This window comes from Dipodomys merriami, unplaced genomic scaffold (genome assembly GCF_024711535.1).
Source record: "Dipodomys merriami isolate MVZ:Mamm:240054 unplaced genomic scaffold, mDipMer1.0.p SCAF_9, whole genome shotgun sequence".
Taxonomy (NCBI): Eukaryota; Metazoa; Chordata; class Mammalia; order Rodentia; family Heteromyidae; genus Dipodomys; species Dipodomys merriami.
The window spans coordinates 38,863,804-38,879,686 of NW_027206512.1; the positions used below are offsets into that span (position 1 = coordinate 38,863,804).

General features: G+C 39.3%; 1 protein-coding gene across 1 annotated transcript in view; it reads left to right on the forward strand.

The window, feature by feature from the left end:
- Nucleotides 1-693: 693 nt before the first annotated feature.
- The window catches only part of Gabra4 (gamma-aminobutyric acid type A receptor subunit alpha4), a 69,257-nt gene continuing 54,067 nt past the window's right edge, over nucleotides 694-15,883 (forward strand). The window contains exons 1-5 of the mRNA XM_070013120.1: nucleotides 694-988; nucleotides 1,404-1,522; nucleotides 13,859-13,926; nucleotides 15,154-15,374; nucleotides 15,543-15,625. Coding sequence (XP_069869221.1) covers nucleotides 903-988; nucleotides 1,404-1,522; nucleotides 13,859-13,926; nucleotides 15,154-15,374; nucleotides 15,543-15,625 — 577 coding nt within the window. The 5' untranslated portion in view covers nucleotides 694-902. The remainder of the gene's footprint in view (nucleotides 989-1,403; nucleotides 1,523-13,858; nucleotides 13,927-15,153; nucleotides 15,375-15,542; nucleotides 15,626-15,883) is intronic.

Consider the following 15,883-nt stretch of genomic DNA (forward strand, 5'->3'; position numbering starts at 1 on the left):
GGTGGAGGTGGAGGTGGAGGTGGAGGTGGAGGTGGAGGTGGAGGTTGAGGAGGAGGAGGAGGAGGAGGAGGCGGGGAGGATTAGGGAGGCGGAGAGGGGGCGCGGAAGGACTGGATCTTTGAGCTCTAGTTTGGCAAATGCCTGGACTGCAGAGAGGGGGCTGGTGTGCAATTCCCAACAGTTTGGCAGGAGTCCGCCCAGGGCGGGTGGTAAACCCTGTTAGCGGGAGGGATCATCTTTTGCCACCCAGAGGCTCCTTCCCCTTCCTGCCTGGACCCCAGCCCTCCCTCGCCGTCCCCCCCCCCCCATCGTCATCCCTCCCTCAGCCTCGGGGATGGGGACGCCCGGGTCCTCACACGACCCCGCGAGGGGAGCTTCTCCGCGTGGATTCAAATCCCGGTGGGAAGGAAGGGAGCCCGGGATCCCAGGGCCTAGGCCACTGCTGGCGGGAAAAGGGGTGCTGGGGAGTTTGATTCTCTGGTCCCCAGAGTCACAGGTTAGAATCCTGATGTCTAGCCCTGCATCTCAGGAGCGCCCACACGGACCCTGGAACCCCCAAAAGGGTGCGGGCACTAAAGGGTGCGCGCGGTGTACATAGTTACGCGCGCGCGCCGCACACATGCACACGCGCGCACACATACACGCGCGCACACACACACACACATACACACACGCGTTGAACACCGAGCGAGGCAAGGCGGGGGCGAGGCAGGGCAGGTCCCGCCTCCCGAGCCGCGTGCACACACACGCCCACCGCGGCTCGGGCAGGCGGAGCGCGGGCGAGTGTGAGCGCGAGTGTGCGCACGCCGCGAGCAGCCACTCTGCCCTCTCCTCGCACCCTGCTCAGGGCATCTCGAGAGCCTGGAAACGTGAACAGGCTTAAAGTATGGCATGTTGCAAAGATGGTTTCTGCCAAGAAGGTACCCGCGATCGCGCTCTGCTCCGGGTTCAGTGTCGCCCTCCTGCACTTCCTGTGCCTGGCGGTTTGGTGAGTCCTGGGGGGGGGGGTCGTCTAGTTGGGGGATCTGGGGAGGGTGGACGCGTGGCCAGTTCCAGGCTCGCGCTGGAGTCAACTAGACCTCCCTGCCTACACTGACAGCATGGGTTGAAGCCAACCTTTTCTGCGACCGCGTAGACTCTGGCGTCGGATGCCAAGAAGCTTGCTGGGGGGTATTGGGGTGCGTGGTACCCGGGGGTGGAAGGGGGGGTGTGCTTTTCCTGCCCATTTCGGTCTCCTATCCCAACTAACCTACCCTCCTCCCCTGCCTCCTTTCGCTTGGGCAGGAGACTCTTTCCCTAGAAGACAAGACCTGTTTGCACCTGGCTCTCTTCATCCATCCTTAAAATAATCCTTGACGCCTCCGTTGTATGCGATTATTTATTTATTTATTTTGCGCTTGCAGTTTAAACGAATCCCCTGGAGAGAATCAAAAGGAGGAGAAATTGTGTCCAGAAAATTTCACCCGCATCCTGGACAGTTTGCTGGATGGTTATGACAACAGGCTGCGTCCTGGATTTGGGGGTATGAACAATTCCAAATGCGCAAGTGTGTCTTGTCTGTCCCTCTCTGGTCTGTCTGTCTTTCTGTGGAACTATCAATAGGTTGGTTGGCTTCCTATGCAAACACCAAAAATAATCTATCCCTCCTCACCTTCCTCCCCCCCACCCTCCACACCCTCTTCCCCTCCTCCTCCCCTCTCTATTCCTCTCTCCTTTCTGGGTGAGACCTATGACAGAGACCGCCCCCACCAGTACTTTCCCATCTCCCTGCCCCCTCAGAAGCTTTGCCTCTCCCCCACATTAATTACCTCCTGGGACCTGACTACAGGATGGGGGTGGCTGGGAAAAGTAAAAAATAAATAAATAAAGGCAACTCAGAGCTCCTCTGCCTTCTGCCTGGTTGCTCTGAGTGCTACCTCCCCTGCCCTGAGTTTTCCTGAACCTGGTCACCTAGCTCAGAGCTAGCTGCACCTGAGGCGACAGATCCCATGTCCCCCGTCCTCCCACGCGTCCCTTCCTCTGCCAAAACCTGGGCCTGTGTTCTACCTAGGACACGAATCTGGGGCATGAAGCTGCCTGCTCTGCCAGGGAACCCAACCCTTTCCTGTTCTCTTTTACTTTCTTTGGAGAGGTGGCATTGGCCTCCCTCCTAAGGTTGTGGAGTCTGAAGCAACCAGCTTTATTTCTTCCTTCAACAAGCAGATATGAAAGGCCTAATAGAAAAATGATCCATTAACAGCCCTGTCGCTGTCTTTCAGATTCGGATTTCCTTCGCATATATAATGAAATCAATGTGGCAGGCTTTGTACTAAGATTTTAAGATTTCACAGAAATCTTAAAATATAATCCTTCACCTTAAGCCACCTCTAGTCCAGTTCAGTAAGAAGTGACTTGCTAAGGATCCCACTCGGAGGGTCAGCCCATATCTTCTGAGGACAGTCTCCATGCTTTCATTACACTAGTAAATCTTCAGCCAACAAATCGAACGGCACATAGATTCTATTTTAAAAAGCACTTACATTCTTGTAGAAATAGTAGTAGTCACAACAGCAAACACTAGGATTGTCTCTATTAAATATTCCCACAAACAATGAGCATTTTCTGAGCCATATTCTGTTAGCCTTCACAACAACCTGAAGAGAAAGCCATCCAATTCACATTTCAGAGCTACAGAAATCCAGGCTTAGAAAGTTAATAAGTAACTGGTTCAACTTCACAATAAGTAAAGTTACATTGCATATTTAAAAGATAAAAAAATCACATAGCATCAGCTAGGATATGATGTGGTCTCCATCAGGAACTATCAGAAGTCTCCAAGATTACAGTGCATTTCCTGTAGAGGCTGAGTGAAACTGGGAGGATGGACAAAGTAGAAGGTTAAAACAGGAAGGCAGCATTAGGTATGAAGGTTAGGCAAAATCTTTGGAGATAGACTTGGATGGAATCAAGATAATGGTTCTTGAAGTCTAATGTTGCCCTTCTCATGTAGCAGATGAGGACAACGCGCATGAGAAAGGAACACGTCCCATTATTAATGATAGTCTATGCTCATTGGAACTCCAAACCAGATTTTTTTTTTCTGAATTTTATTGAGAATGTCATGGAAAGGCACTGAGGGTGTTAATTCAGTGTCTGTATGTTGATAGTGAAAAAGATGGATGAGAAAGAGGAAAGTTTCTCCTGACTCTGCATATAGCCTCTCCAGGGATAGACCGCCTCACTTCATTTGCCCTCATGCAAATCTGAAGAGACACTTCATTAGAAAAATGGATCATTTGTCAAATGCATGAACTCTCATAAGTGACTTGGAAATGATCATTTTAGATCAAAATAGTTGTGTGGAGAAAGTTTCAGATGATACGATACCATTGGAGACTCTATTATTTCAGTGAAAGATTTATCTGCACCCCCCTCCCAAAGGTTTTAAACTTGACAAGAAAAAAAATAACAAAATATCAACTACTGTATCATTTAAATATTCTTGTTCCTGAATATAAATGAAAAATCAGTTATAACTGGAAGTATTTGCTATTATTAAATGTTGACAGTTAAAACAATACCTGCTTAGCTTGTTAGAAAGCCAATTATAATTCAAAAGGAAGGAGATACATAAATCATTTTTCCTAGACATCTTCTCTCCTCTCTCTTTCTTTCTCTCTCTCTCCCTCTCAGACAAAAAAAAAAAAGTGAGTATGAACAAGGTATAGAAGCCATCACTGGGTTTTGGTTGAATTCACTGGGGAAAATCTCCAGGGCCATGTTAATCAACTTACTTGTCATTGCCAAATGTTTTCTCTGTGTTACACACTTGGAAACACTTTCAAATGTTTGTAGGGAAGGGTTGCATTTACTCTTGTTGGAGGGTTATCAGTGAATTAATGATTCAAGGTTCCATTCCATAATACAGATACGTTTTTCTTTTTGGACTCTGGTCATAAACAATTGTGGTAGGTGAAGTTCACTTTTTAGAAGTGGGTCATCTTCTGTAAATGGACATATTCCAAATGTGGTGGAGAAACAGTAATTATCACTGGCAGAAAATGTGTTGTGTGTTGACATGAAATTGTAAATGTTCACCACCAAAAATAAGAAAATTTGCTGGGAGCGCAGAATTCTAGATGCCACTAGCTTGATCCCTTCTCTGACATTTTATACTTTGTGGAAAGTTTGGCATTTTAAAAAGAAGATGAAAACAATTCAAATTTTGACCGGTACACTATAAATATGGATTGACTTCCTGGTTCCTTTAATCCTCCTTCTGCTCTTTGTGGAACATTTACTTTTTATCTGTTGATACAACTTTTCTGTGTTCTATTTAAAATAAAGCTAAAAGCAAAGATTTTGAATTGAAATTGGATGGTTTGTGATTGCTCAGTAGGCCAGGCAGGGGTTGAAATAGATTTGGAAGCTAAATTACATATTTTTAACTCAGCAGCACAGCTTGCTATGGGGGAATAAAAAGAACTGGAATGATTCTCTTCTTTTCATCCCTCCAGGATCTCTTCTCCCTGGTCTCCACATTCTCCCATTGGGGAAGAAAAGGGGAAAAGGTGAGGGGAGAAGGAAAGAGGCCTGTTGAGAGAGCCTATGAAGGGACTGAAGGGGTTAGTTCTTTCAGCCTCTGATGAACTAGTTCCTGTCATGCTGACTGAAGTAGCTTGTATCTGCTTGGAAGTGCCACAGAAGCGCAGCCTCCCACAAAGAAGTTAAAAAAGCCTTCCTCCTTGTTCTTGCCCACTTTTAACACTGCTATATGACTCCTTCAAAATGCACAGCCTGGGGCTAGAAGTGTAGCTCAAGTGGCAGAGTACTTGAAGCACAAGTCCCTGGTTGAATCCCCAGGACAACAAACAGAAAACAACAGTAACTCCCAATTAACCAACCAACCAACTAACCAGAGACCACCTTGCTGGGGCACTGACCATGAGGAGATAGTTTAGGAATCCTGTCCTCACCCCTTTCCCATTTATTGAAGGGTTGCATGGCCTTTTATTTATCTCAGTTCTTAATGGCACATAATCTGGGGTAATAAATATGTCACTTTTCAATGGTCCCTTTGGCTCATCTTCTACAACCTTCCTGAAATAGGAAGAGAACATTACTGAATTTTTTTAAAAAAACGATTATTTACTAGTATGCCAGGTTTTCACATGAACAAAGTCCTCTCCAGTTTTTAAAAATAGTTTGAGTTCACAGAATTTAGTAAGATTATCACATAAACACAAAGAGCTCAGTGGGGCTGGCATCTTCCCTCCGTTAGAGAACTATGCTGTGTATCAGGTGTCCATGGTCTATAGGACAAGGCAAAGCAGGAAGGACAAGGCAGTTGTAACTCAGTGGTTAGCAAGTATATGTTTAAAGTGATATGTGAGCCTCTGATCATTGGAGGGTAGCAGCCTGAGGCACCTTTGGGTGGCTCTTCTAGTGAGAAGGAACTCTACTTATGAAAGGACTAAGTGTGGAAACCATTGCTGCTAGGTGAAGGTGAGCAAGGCTGAGCAATAAGCTATGTGATCTGATACAATGAAGAGGCTGTGTAAAATTGGCAGCTTGGTACCTTACTTTCTCTCTGAGGCAGACCAGATGTGACTGGAGAGATTTTCATCCAGGGCAAATTCTGAACAGGCTAGTTGTTACTGAGTCACCTCTGTGAAGAAAAGGTATTTAGAAGCAATGACAGGTGTGCAAAGATTTTTTCCCCCTCAACAAAGCCATGGAGGAGATAAAGAAAACTTTGTCCAACCTAGTGGCAGAGAAGTTTGTCCATGTCTAAGAAATGATTGGTTTCCTACCATATTCTGAAGTTAGATTTGAAGGATGACAGCTCAGTTTAGAGTGGGAGAGAAAGAAAGATGTTAAAACTGACTGAGTTTTGATTTAACCTTTTAGAAGAATGGAATTGTCAAGGTTATCACAGACTAAGGACACAGATGAAGAATTTCATGTGGCAATGTGACATTTTAGGTGCCTAGTAAATACTGAACAGAGTTGAGTGTGAAATTTAGCCATAGTGGGTATGTAAACATACATAGCATTCAAAGTCCTGAGCTTGAGGAGGTGGTCCTGGAGCCACTGATTTTAGAGAAGAGGTACAAGACTGAGCTCTGATAACTCCAGTGTTAATGCTGAGGAAAGAGGAGCAGGACTCTCTGACACAGGTAGACTTCATAGACATGGCTGAAATTTTGAAAGGAGCAGTTTTATCAGCAAGTTGGGTGTAGAAGTCTGATTGGGTGGTTTGAGAGAGAATGGAGGTATTACTTCCTGAGCATTTATACAGGGGAGCAGAGAAATGAGTTAGTAGATACCAAGAGATACAATTAAGAGTTTTTAAAATTGTCTTTTTGCTATTCTGGAAAAAGATGGATTCATTTATTATTGCTTTGACAGTACAATATAAACAGTTGATTTAAAATACTAAGGTGGAATGTTGATTTTTTTTGTTATTGTTGTTGGGTTTTTTTAGTTGTTGATGGTGGTGGTGTTTTTTTTTGTTGTTGTTGTTGTTGTTTTGCCAATTCTGGGTCAGGAACACAGAGTTTGGTTGCTGCCTCTGAACTTTTGCTCAAGGCTAGCTCTCTACTGGAGCTACAGTTCCACTTCTGGCTTTTTGGGGAGTTGATTGGAGATAAATGTCTTACAGACTTTCCCGCCTGGGCTGGCTTAAACCACAATCCTCAGATCTCAGCCTTCCGAGTAACTAAGATTACAGGCATGAGCCACTGGCTCCTGGATGGGAATTTTTTAATAGGAAAAATCAAATTATTTTTTGGTTTGGTAGGAACAATTCTCTCAATGGGGGAAACTGATGATATCTTAAAAGTTTCATTCGATCTTGAGCATGAAAAGTGGATTAAAACAGATAAAAGGGTGAATAGAAAGGGAAGAATTGGGGGGCAGTAAGTGTAGTTTTTTTAATTTTTATTTTATTGTAAAGATGCTGTATAGAGGGGTATGTGTAGTGTTTTGTTTGCTTTTTTTGTTTGTTGTCTACACATAAAAGAGAAAGAAGAGGGAAGGGAAGAAACAGAAGTTGCTCACTTAAAATTAGAAATATCAGTTAGGTGTGGGTGGGTCACTTTTATAGTCCTAGCTACTCAGTGGGGTAAGACCTGGAGGACCATGGTTCAAAAGTAGCTAGAGCAGAAACATCTAGTAGATGCCATCTCCAAAATAACCAGCAGGGCTGAAGGCATAGCTCAAATAGTAGAGTGCCAGCCTTTCTAAGAGGCAAAGTTGACTTTAAACCATCCTCCTCCTCCTCCTACCAAAGGATTAAGGTGGAGGGTAAAGACAAGTAGGAGAGGACTGGGAAGTTGGCTCAGTGGTAGAGCGCTTGCCTTGCATGCATGAGGCCCTGGGTTCGATTCCTCAGCACCACATAAGCAAAAAGAAAAAAGCCGGAACTGACACTGTGGCTCAAGTGGTAGAGTCCTAGCCTTGAGCTGAAGAGCTGAGGGACAGTGCTCAGGCCCAGAGTTCAGGACCCACGACCGGACCCCCCCAAAAGAAAAGACAAGTAGGAGAAAGACCCTTTAAGAAAACAGAATAACAGCTTGATAAGAAATGTACTCATTATCTTGCCCATGTAATTGTAACCCCTCTATACGGTATTTTCACACACACAAAAAAAAAGTAAAACAGAATAACATCTGCAACACAAATTTTCCCATGCTCTCAGTTTTAAAATAATGAAAGACAAAAATTAAATGAAAAGTGCTAGGATTATATAAATTATAGTTGTATTTTTCCTTAGGATATCAAGGTAAAATTTATTTAACGTTTCTAAAATACATCCTATATATATGTATATATATATATCTTATTTCATATGGCTTTAATAAATGAGTAGATATTGAAGTAACACTCTTCAGGTCATAAAATACATCAGCCTACATTTATATGGAAAACATTGCTGCTTTGTATTTTAGGCCTTTTAAAATGTATTTATTCATAAGAAGCCTCAGGTATACATGATTGATGTCATTGTCATGTTATTGGCTTACACATAACCTGTCTTCATTGATTCACCCATTTTGTCATCTGTTTAGTAACATAGGACAAGCATTTCAGTTAAACCATCAACCAAGCCAAAGAATAGGACCTTTGCGACAATTTTCATTCTGAGATACACTGCCTTGACATCCCGTCTGTTTTCCCTCCTCACAAAGCTTTGTGCATCTCTCTTTAGCTATTTCATATCTACCATTTTAGGCTAACTGTATTATTCAAAGCATATTTAAGATATTGCCTTGTCTTGAGTTTGCTGTATGTGAACTTACGATGCATAGTTAATTATCTTGAATTTGCTGTATGTAAACTGTATGTAAATGTCTCTTAAACCTAATTATTTATTGCAAAGATTCATGGTTATTGTTGCATGTTACTGTAGATTGTTCATTTTGACTGTGGTGTGATATTCCCATTGCATAGGAGGCACCTTGTTCATCTGTTCTGTTGGCAGTAGACTGTTACTTGTTTCCAAGATTGTATTGCTGTGACTATTTTGGCTCAAGTTTCCTTCTGTAAAATGTGCAAGAGTTTATTTTGCATATATATAAGGAATGAATTTTTCTGGATCTTTCTTAGTGTAAGTGGGAATTTCACTTGACAAGATTATGCCAAACAATCTTTCCATGATGAGTTTACAAAATTAAACTCTCTTTTACAATGAATATCCTTTAACAGCAGGGAAATGTGTGTGTGTGCGTGTGTGTGTGTGTGTGTGTGTGTGTGTGTGTGTGTGTGTGTGTGTCAACCATTGAAATACTTTAAATGGTTTTTTTTTATTGGGAAAGGATTGTGAAAGGTTTTGAATTTTTCTTATTTTGTCACGTGCTAATATAATTGGATGTCTTTTCAAAATGTCCACATGATTTTTCTTCTGGAGATTTTTATTTTTGTATTTTTGTCAACATTTTATTGTTGCTTCTTATCATTACTTAGTGATTTGATAGCTTTAAATATTCACAAAATAGACCAAAATTAGTAGAAACATCAGATAGTATAATAAGCACTGGTCTTTAATGCCCTTTAAGTCCAAGAAACTTCTAGAACTCTATAGAGCTTTCTACTTTTTTGGTGATATTAGCAGATATCTATTGCCTTTGTTCAATATTTAGGAAAGCTACTATTTTCCAATGTTGTAAATGATGAGGAATGTTCGAGATTTCCTTATATAGGCCATTGAAGATTTCTTGTTTTGGTTGTTTTATCTCTAAGCATTTGGAATTTTCTTCCCTTTTTGTTAGCACTGGTGTTTTATAAAATGTAGGTGGATGCATTATGTGGTTGTTGAAAGCGAGAACTGCTTTCCCAAGTGCACAGCCAGAGAGGCCATTTGGGAACAGGGCTGACTACTTTTAACATCAGCCAAGTACCTTAGGTCTTTTTCATGATGTAACAGCAAACTGGATAGCATTATTAGAGATGAAATGAAAAAGTGGTCTCCTCTATCCATGTCTGTAAATGGTAAATGGGGGAAAATTGTATGATACATTATCAGTTGCCCTCCTACATTCCCAACAAGTTAGACTCAATTATATGGGAGTATTTCTCTGAGTCTAATCGTACCAATCTTGACTCTTCCTTTCAAAAACTCATTGAAGATCATGTTGTTTGACTTACAGACAGTTGCCATTTGCAAGATGAAGAAAAAAATTTCCCTCCTCCCAAAGAAAGGATGAAGGAAAAGAAAAGAATGAAAACAAAATTTTCTTATTACCAAAGGCATAGCGTTTTGCAATAAAAGACATCTTTAATGTTACACAAACGCATGTACAAGTATGGGAGGAAGTCTATCCAAGCTCAAAATTATCTGGTTTCTATGTAATTATGCTCTTAGTAAGGTTGATTTGAACATCCTAAACAGTAGTATCAGAGGAAGCGTCTCTAAGAATTATTCTTAATTGCATAGCTACCATTATTCATCGACGACTGATTTATCAGAAACCTATTACATTTAAAGCTTGGAATTGCTTCTGGGTGAGAATACAAATATAAATAAGACAGTTTAAGCTTGAGTCAGGAAGTATTTTTAGCTTAACTGATGCAGCAAATTAATCTCTATTTTTTTCTTTTGAGGGGTTTTTAATCACTGCTTAGATGATGTAAGAAATGAAACGCATAGTTATCTAGCACCTAATATGTGCAAAATACTGTGCCAGTAAGAGATTTCAAAGAAGATTAAGAATATGGTTAGAAAGATAGATGCAAGCAGGCTGAAGTAAGACCAAAGATGCTGTAGTAATATAGTTCAGAAATGGCTCATGAACAAGACAGAAAATGTACTTACAATATGTCATATCTTAGATACAAAAATCCCACATTTAGTTATGTAATGGATTCTTGATTTATTATTTTATGAAGATACAGTATAGTGAAACTAGATTATATTTTGAGGCCAATATAAGGGTATTAGAATTCTGGCTGTAGTGTACATTTACCCTCTTTTGGCTCCATTTCCAGAATGATAAAAGTATCATGAGAGTAGCACCTTTGGAGGGTGTGTGAGGATTAAATGAAACAGTGAATGATAAGAGTTTGGTGTCCTGTCTGGTATTTGATAGATCTTTAATAAGTAGTATTGTACCTTTTCTCATTGTTCCTTGGATATAAATTCACCCCATGTAAGTAGTCGTGCACATGTGTGCCCCTTGATTTCTCCACTCTCCACCCATACTGCCACCTTCCGGACCAGCTGCCATCATCTATCCACTTCATTAGGATTACAGGTATGAAACACTGGTGCCCGGTGTTTAGCTTCACTGGCATTCTAATAAGTTCTCTTCCACATGGCTTTATTTATAAATAAATATGTCATATTTATAAATATGCTAAAATGCCTAATTTCATGATATAGGCACGTGGGTAAAAAACCTTGGTTTATATTCTCCTCTTGTGGCTTTCATTTCTTCTTTATCCTTTTCTTCTCTTGCTTTGCTTAAACTCTACTAGCCACTTGTCTAATCCTTGAATACATTGTCTTTTGTTCACCAGTGACTTTTACCCCTTGCAGTTTATTCTGTTGGTATCCAGTTGCTTCAGCTCTTGTAGTGGTTTGTGTTCTCACTAATCTTAAAAAGCCACTGCTTTAGCCAGGTACTGGTGGCTCAACACCTTCAGTCCTAGCTGCTGAGGAGGCTGAGGATTGCAGTTCAAATCCAGCCCAGAAAGAAAAGTACCTGTGAGACTGTTATCTCCAATTAACCACTCAAATACTAGAAATGGCACCATGGCTCAAGTGTTAGAGCTCTACCAGTGAGCACAAAGAGGCTCAGGGATAGTGCCCAGGACCTGAGTTCAAGCCCCACAACCAACAACAACAGCAAAAAGTCACAGCTTTGATAAAGCAGCTTTGAGTTCAGTTCTAGAATAGCCTTACTAGTTTATCCTTCTCTACCAGCCTGCTTCCCAAGCCCCACCTATGATAACATTCTGTTACTTATTTATACCTACTCCTCCAGTATACATAAATGTATAAATACATAAATAAATAAATATTCCCAAGTAGTATGTGTGCTCTTTGAGGCAGTGTATGTACCAGTCTTGTTTACCACTGTAGCATCAAGGTCTGACACATAACTGATGCTCTTGAATGATTATGGAATGAATGTCCAAATGAAATTCCTTTGCTAATCAGGCTTTAAGAATATGACTCAATCTCAAAGAGCTATACAACCATAGAAACCAAATTCTGGGATAATGTCACAAATACTGAAGTTATAATTCTGAACACAAAACACTTTTCAAGAAATACTGAAAAGGTATTATGTTATATAAGAGTTTAGAAATATTCGTTGTTATCATGGAATGATTATAACCACAAGAACTAGCAAATATCCAGACACCATGCAATAAATCAATAAAGAAAAATATTGACCTAATTTTTTATTCTCCTGAACTCCGCCACACCAATAATGCCTATGGTACTAATATTTTATGGAACACAGTGTTGTAAGCACTATTCCTGGAAAGAAATGAATGAATGTCTGCAAGCTGCAATAAACTAAATTGCTTCACTTGGGAACTTGTTAGAAGTGCAAGTTGTCAAGGTTTACCTTACATTTATTATTATCTGGTGGTATGGGCCATTGCTCCTTTACAGGTGATTTTGGTATAAAGTTTGAGAACTACTGCCCTAAAATGACCTTTGAAGTAAGTTTGGGTTTCTCAGGAATCTCGTCAAGTAATATATTTGACAAGATATTGTCAATCCTGATTGTATGGAGGAACACATCTCTCCTTGCTCTGATGTGGAATTGAATCGTTTCTACTTTTAAAGATTGTCACAATCATCCTTCAGGAAGTTATCGAATGGTCTCACCCACTCTTGAACCTGTTTTAGTGAAATACATTACTCACTTCCTGGATCGCCTATTTGTAGAAAAAATTTGGCTTTAATAAGTTTGTTACTAATGTATTTTATTGTTGCTCTTATTTTCAATTTTCCATGAAAATGAAAATCGATTCGCTTTTCTGCTTTCCAAGGAAGTAATTTTTATAAAGCTAAATTTTTTGATAGTTTAGCATGGTTTACACCTTTTCTCTCATTATATCTCCAAAGGTTGTATTTTTCTTACAAAACTTATTAAATTAAGAATTTTCTTATTCTCCTTGAATCTACTTGGTTTGTATGGCAATCTTCATCCTTTAGAGGAAGAAATATTTAGATTCATCTTTATAAGGCCAACTTTAGATCTAGAGCAGTAAATGATACCAATTGCTGTTTCTTCCCTGGTAAATTCATTTTTCCAACTTCTATACAAGGGAGGTATTCCATCTTTATTGCAGATGATATTAATTCTATTTATATCGTATCTAGCTATTTGTTGTTATAGATTGTTATTTATGGAAGTGGTTTGCAGAAAGCAACAGTACTTTTAATTTTATTAGTAATAAATACTATGTTATCTATAATAATTTGCTTTTATACTTGAATGCATTATGTTCTCTCTCAGTTAGTACTCTTAATATTCATTAAAATGTTTACCTATGAAGATATGTGACCTGAGCAAGGTCACAGGACTAGAAAGTATTTGTAAGAAATTTGCACTCCAAAGTTCCTGATTTTAAGAATCAGATTGTGACATCCTTCTTTTTGTCTAACCTCTATTCTGACATCATGTCTCCACCTTTCTCATCTGCCCAAAGACTCATAAATTTGCCCATGGACTGCTTTTACTTAGAGATAAGAAAGAATCTCAGTATTGGCCATTATCAGAACCTAAGGGAAACCAACATGGGGTCAGTATTATCATGGGAGAGTCACCATGATCAGTATGTCATAGGAGCAATTTAGTTTGATCTCCATAAAAAACTTTGCCTGTCAGGTAATGGTTGCTACTACTATCCGGGAGTTAACTACTTAGTTTAGCAGAGGATGAATGGTTTTAACTGACAGAAGAGATTGTCTTTGATCTCACTCACCAGTGGATGGTGTGCTTATTGTTAAAGGTGATATAAACCAAATCATCTTCAACTCTCCCCTCCTTGATTTTTTTTGTTTTACCACTCACTTAAGAGAAGCCAATCAGATGATGATGTTGGTCTATAGGAAATCACAAAGGCTAAAAATGTGTGTGTGTCAGCACTGCCTGTTAGAACAGTACCCAGAGTGAGGTATCTTTGAAGAAACAAGGTTCTTGACAAGTAATTGGATTTTGTCCCACGGTCTCCCTTAAGTAAATACTGCTTTTGGGTGGTTATATTTCAATTTACAATTTTTATAGAGATTTATTGAAAATTTAAAATTCTTATAAAAGCTATATAGTGTATGTGCATTTACTCTTTAATTAACCATCCAAGGCTGTAAAATTTGTAACTATGTTCCCACACTTATTTACATCATACCTACTAGGTCCTGTTACAGAAGTGAAAACTGACATATACGTCACCAGCTTTGGACCTGTTTCTGATGTTGAAATGGTACGTATTTGGGGGAAATCAATGCATTGTTCGTTTCTTTTTCCTGCACTATAGGGGTTTGATCTCAGGACCTTTTGCTTATTGGCTGGCTTTCTATCACTTGAACCTTATTTTGCTGGCTATTTTGGGGATTCACTCTAGCCCTAGCTGGCCTAAAGAGAAATTCTCCAGATCTGTCTCCTAAGAAGCAAGATGTACAGGTATGCGTCGCCACCAGCCCCACTGTTTCTTTTGAGATTTGAAGAAAACACATTATAAAGGAGACAAACATATTTTATTGTCAACCACACAAACCTAGAAAGTCAAAGAGCAGCTTAGTTCAATTAAGTTTCTAAAGAGTATAGATATTGAATTTGCATCTGATAACATCTCTGAGTGCTAGAGTTTTTCTCAACAAAGATAAGAAATTTCCTGAATCTAAATCCATAGCATAACCTTGGATATTGCTTTTCCTTCCCCTTTAGGAAAATAATGAATGGAAGAAAATAAGACATGATAGATAGTTAGAAACAAATTGTTTACACTGTATTATTTTCCTAATTATATTGAGTATTTCATATAGGCCCAGTGGGTTGCTGAGCATACTCTTCCTTTAATCTCTCTCCTATACTTAAATTAGTTAGAGCACTGTGTTCTGATCAGGAAGACTTTTTCCTTCTCAGTAGTGCTATCTTATATTAAATATGTTTAGTTAACATGACAAAAACACACTGTATTTTTCTTGACCTTAGGTTCCTAATGATTCAAAACCATTTGATTATTTAACTAATCTTAATAAATTCTGTGAAAACAAAATTTATCTTCTACCCATTTTACTTCATCTTAAGGAAATGGCTGCAATTTTATGGCTAATTATGCAATGATATTTGTGACATATGAACTGAACCTTTTGCTTTCTGGTCTGAAGTAAAGAATAACCATAATTAACTGGTTCTGACAGATTTTATTAAATTATAGTAATTATTCATCAATGATTAATATGTGTGGTGATTTTTTTTCCATATGAATGTAGAAGATGAAGGGATCTAGGTAGACATAACATACTCTGTTGGTGAGAATCTTTTCGCTCTATTGAATTAAGGTCATTTCTATTTCTGTTAAATTCATTTGGTATAGTCTGTTTTAAAAAAGCTACATTCTTTTGTATTTTCTGCATATGTATGTATGTATGTATGTATGTATGTAGAATCATTTGTGATTTCGATCTGTCACAAAAAATTCCCCCAGGAATACACAATGGATGTGTTCTTCAGGCAGACCTGGATTGACAAAAGACTAAAATATGATGGCCCCATTGAAATTTTGAGGTTGAACAACATGATGGTAACAAAAGTATGGACCCCTGATACTTTCTTCAGGAATGGGAAGAAATCTGTCTCACATAATATGACAGCTCCAAATAAGCTTTTTAGAATCATGAGAAATGGCACTATTTTATACACTATGAGGTAACCATTTTTCCTTTTATTTATTTTTCCCCTTCACTAATCTTTCCTATGGTCCTCCCTTCCTCCCCTTCTTGTATCCTTCCTTCTTTTCCTCCCGTATTAGGAATCAATAAAATTAATTTAAATAAAGGATTCTTTTTTAAATTAAATTTTGCTTTTCCTTTATAGACTCACCATAAGTGCGGAGTGTCCCATGAGATTGGTGGATTTTCCCATGGATGGTCATGCCTGCCCTTTGAAATTTGGGAGTTGTGAGTTATAAGACAATTATTCCAATTTCTGATTCTTTCATGCAACTAGATATTACATATGCATGATTTTTCCATAACCTGGTATTTAAATCATCATTCATGACAAAAATTGTCCAAATAGTTATTTTTAGGAGGCTATTTCTTGATTTATATATATATATTTTCTCTTTTTTTTGTCAGTTGTGGAGCTTGAACTCTGGGACTAGGCACTGTCCCTGAGCTCTTCAGCTCAAGGCTAGTGCTCTCCCACTTGAGCCG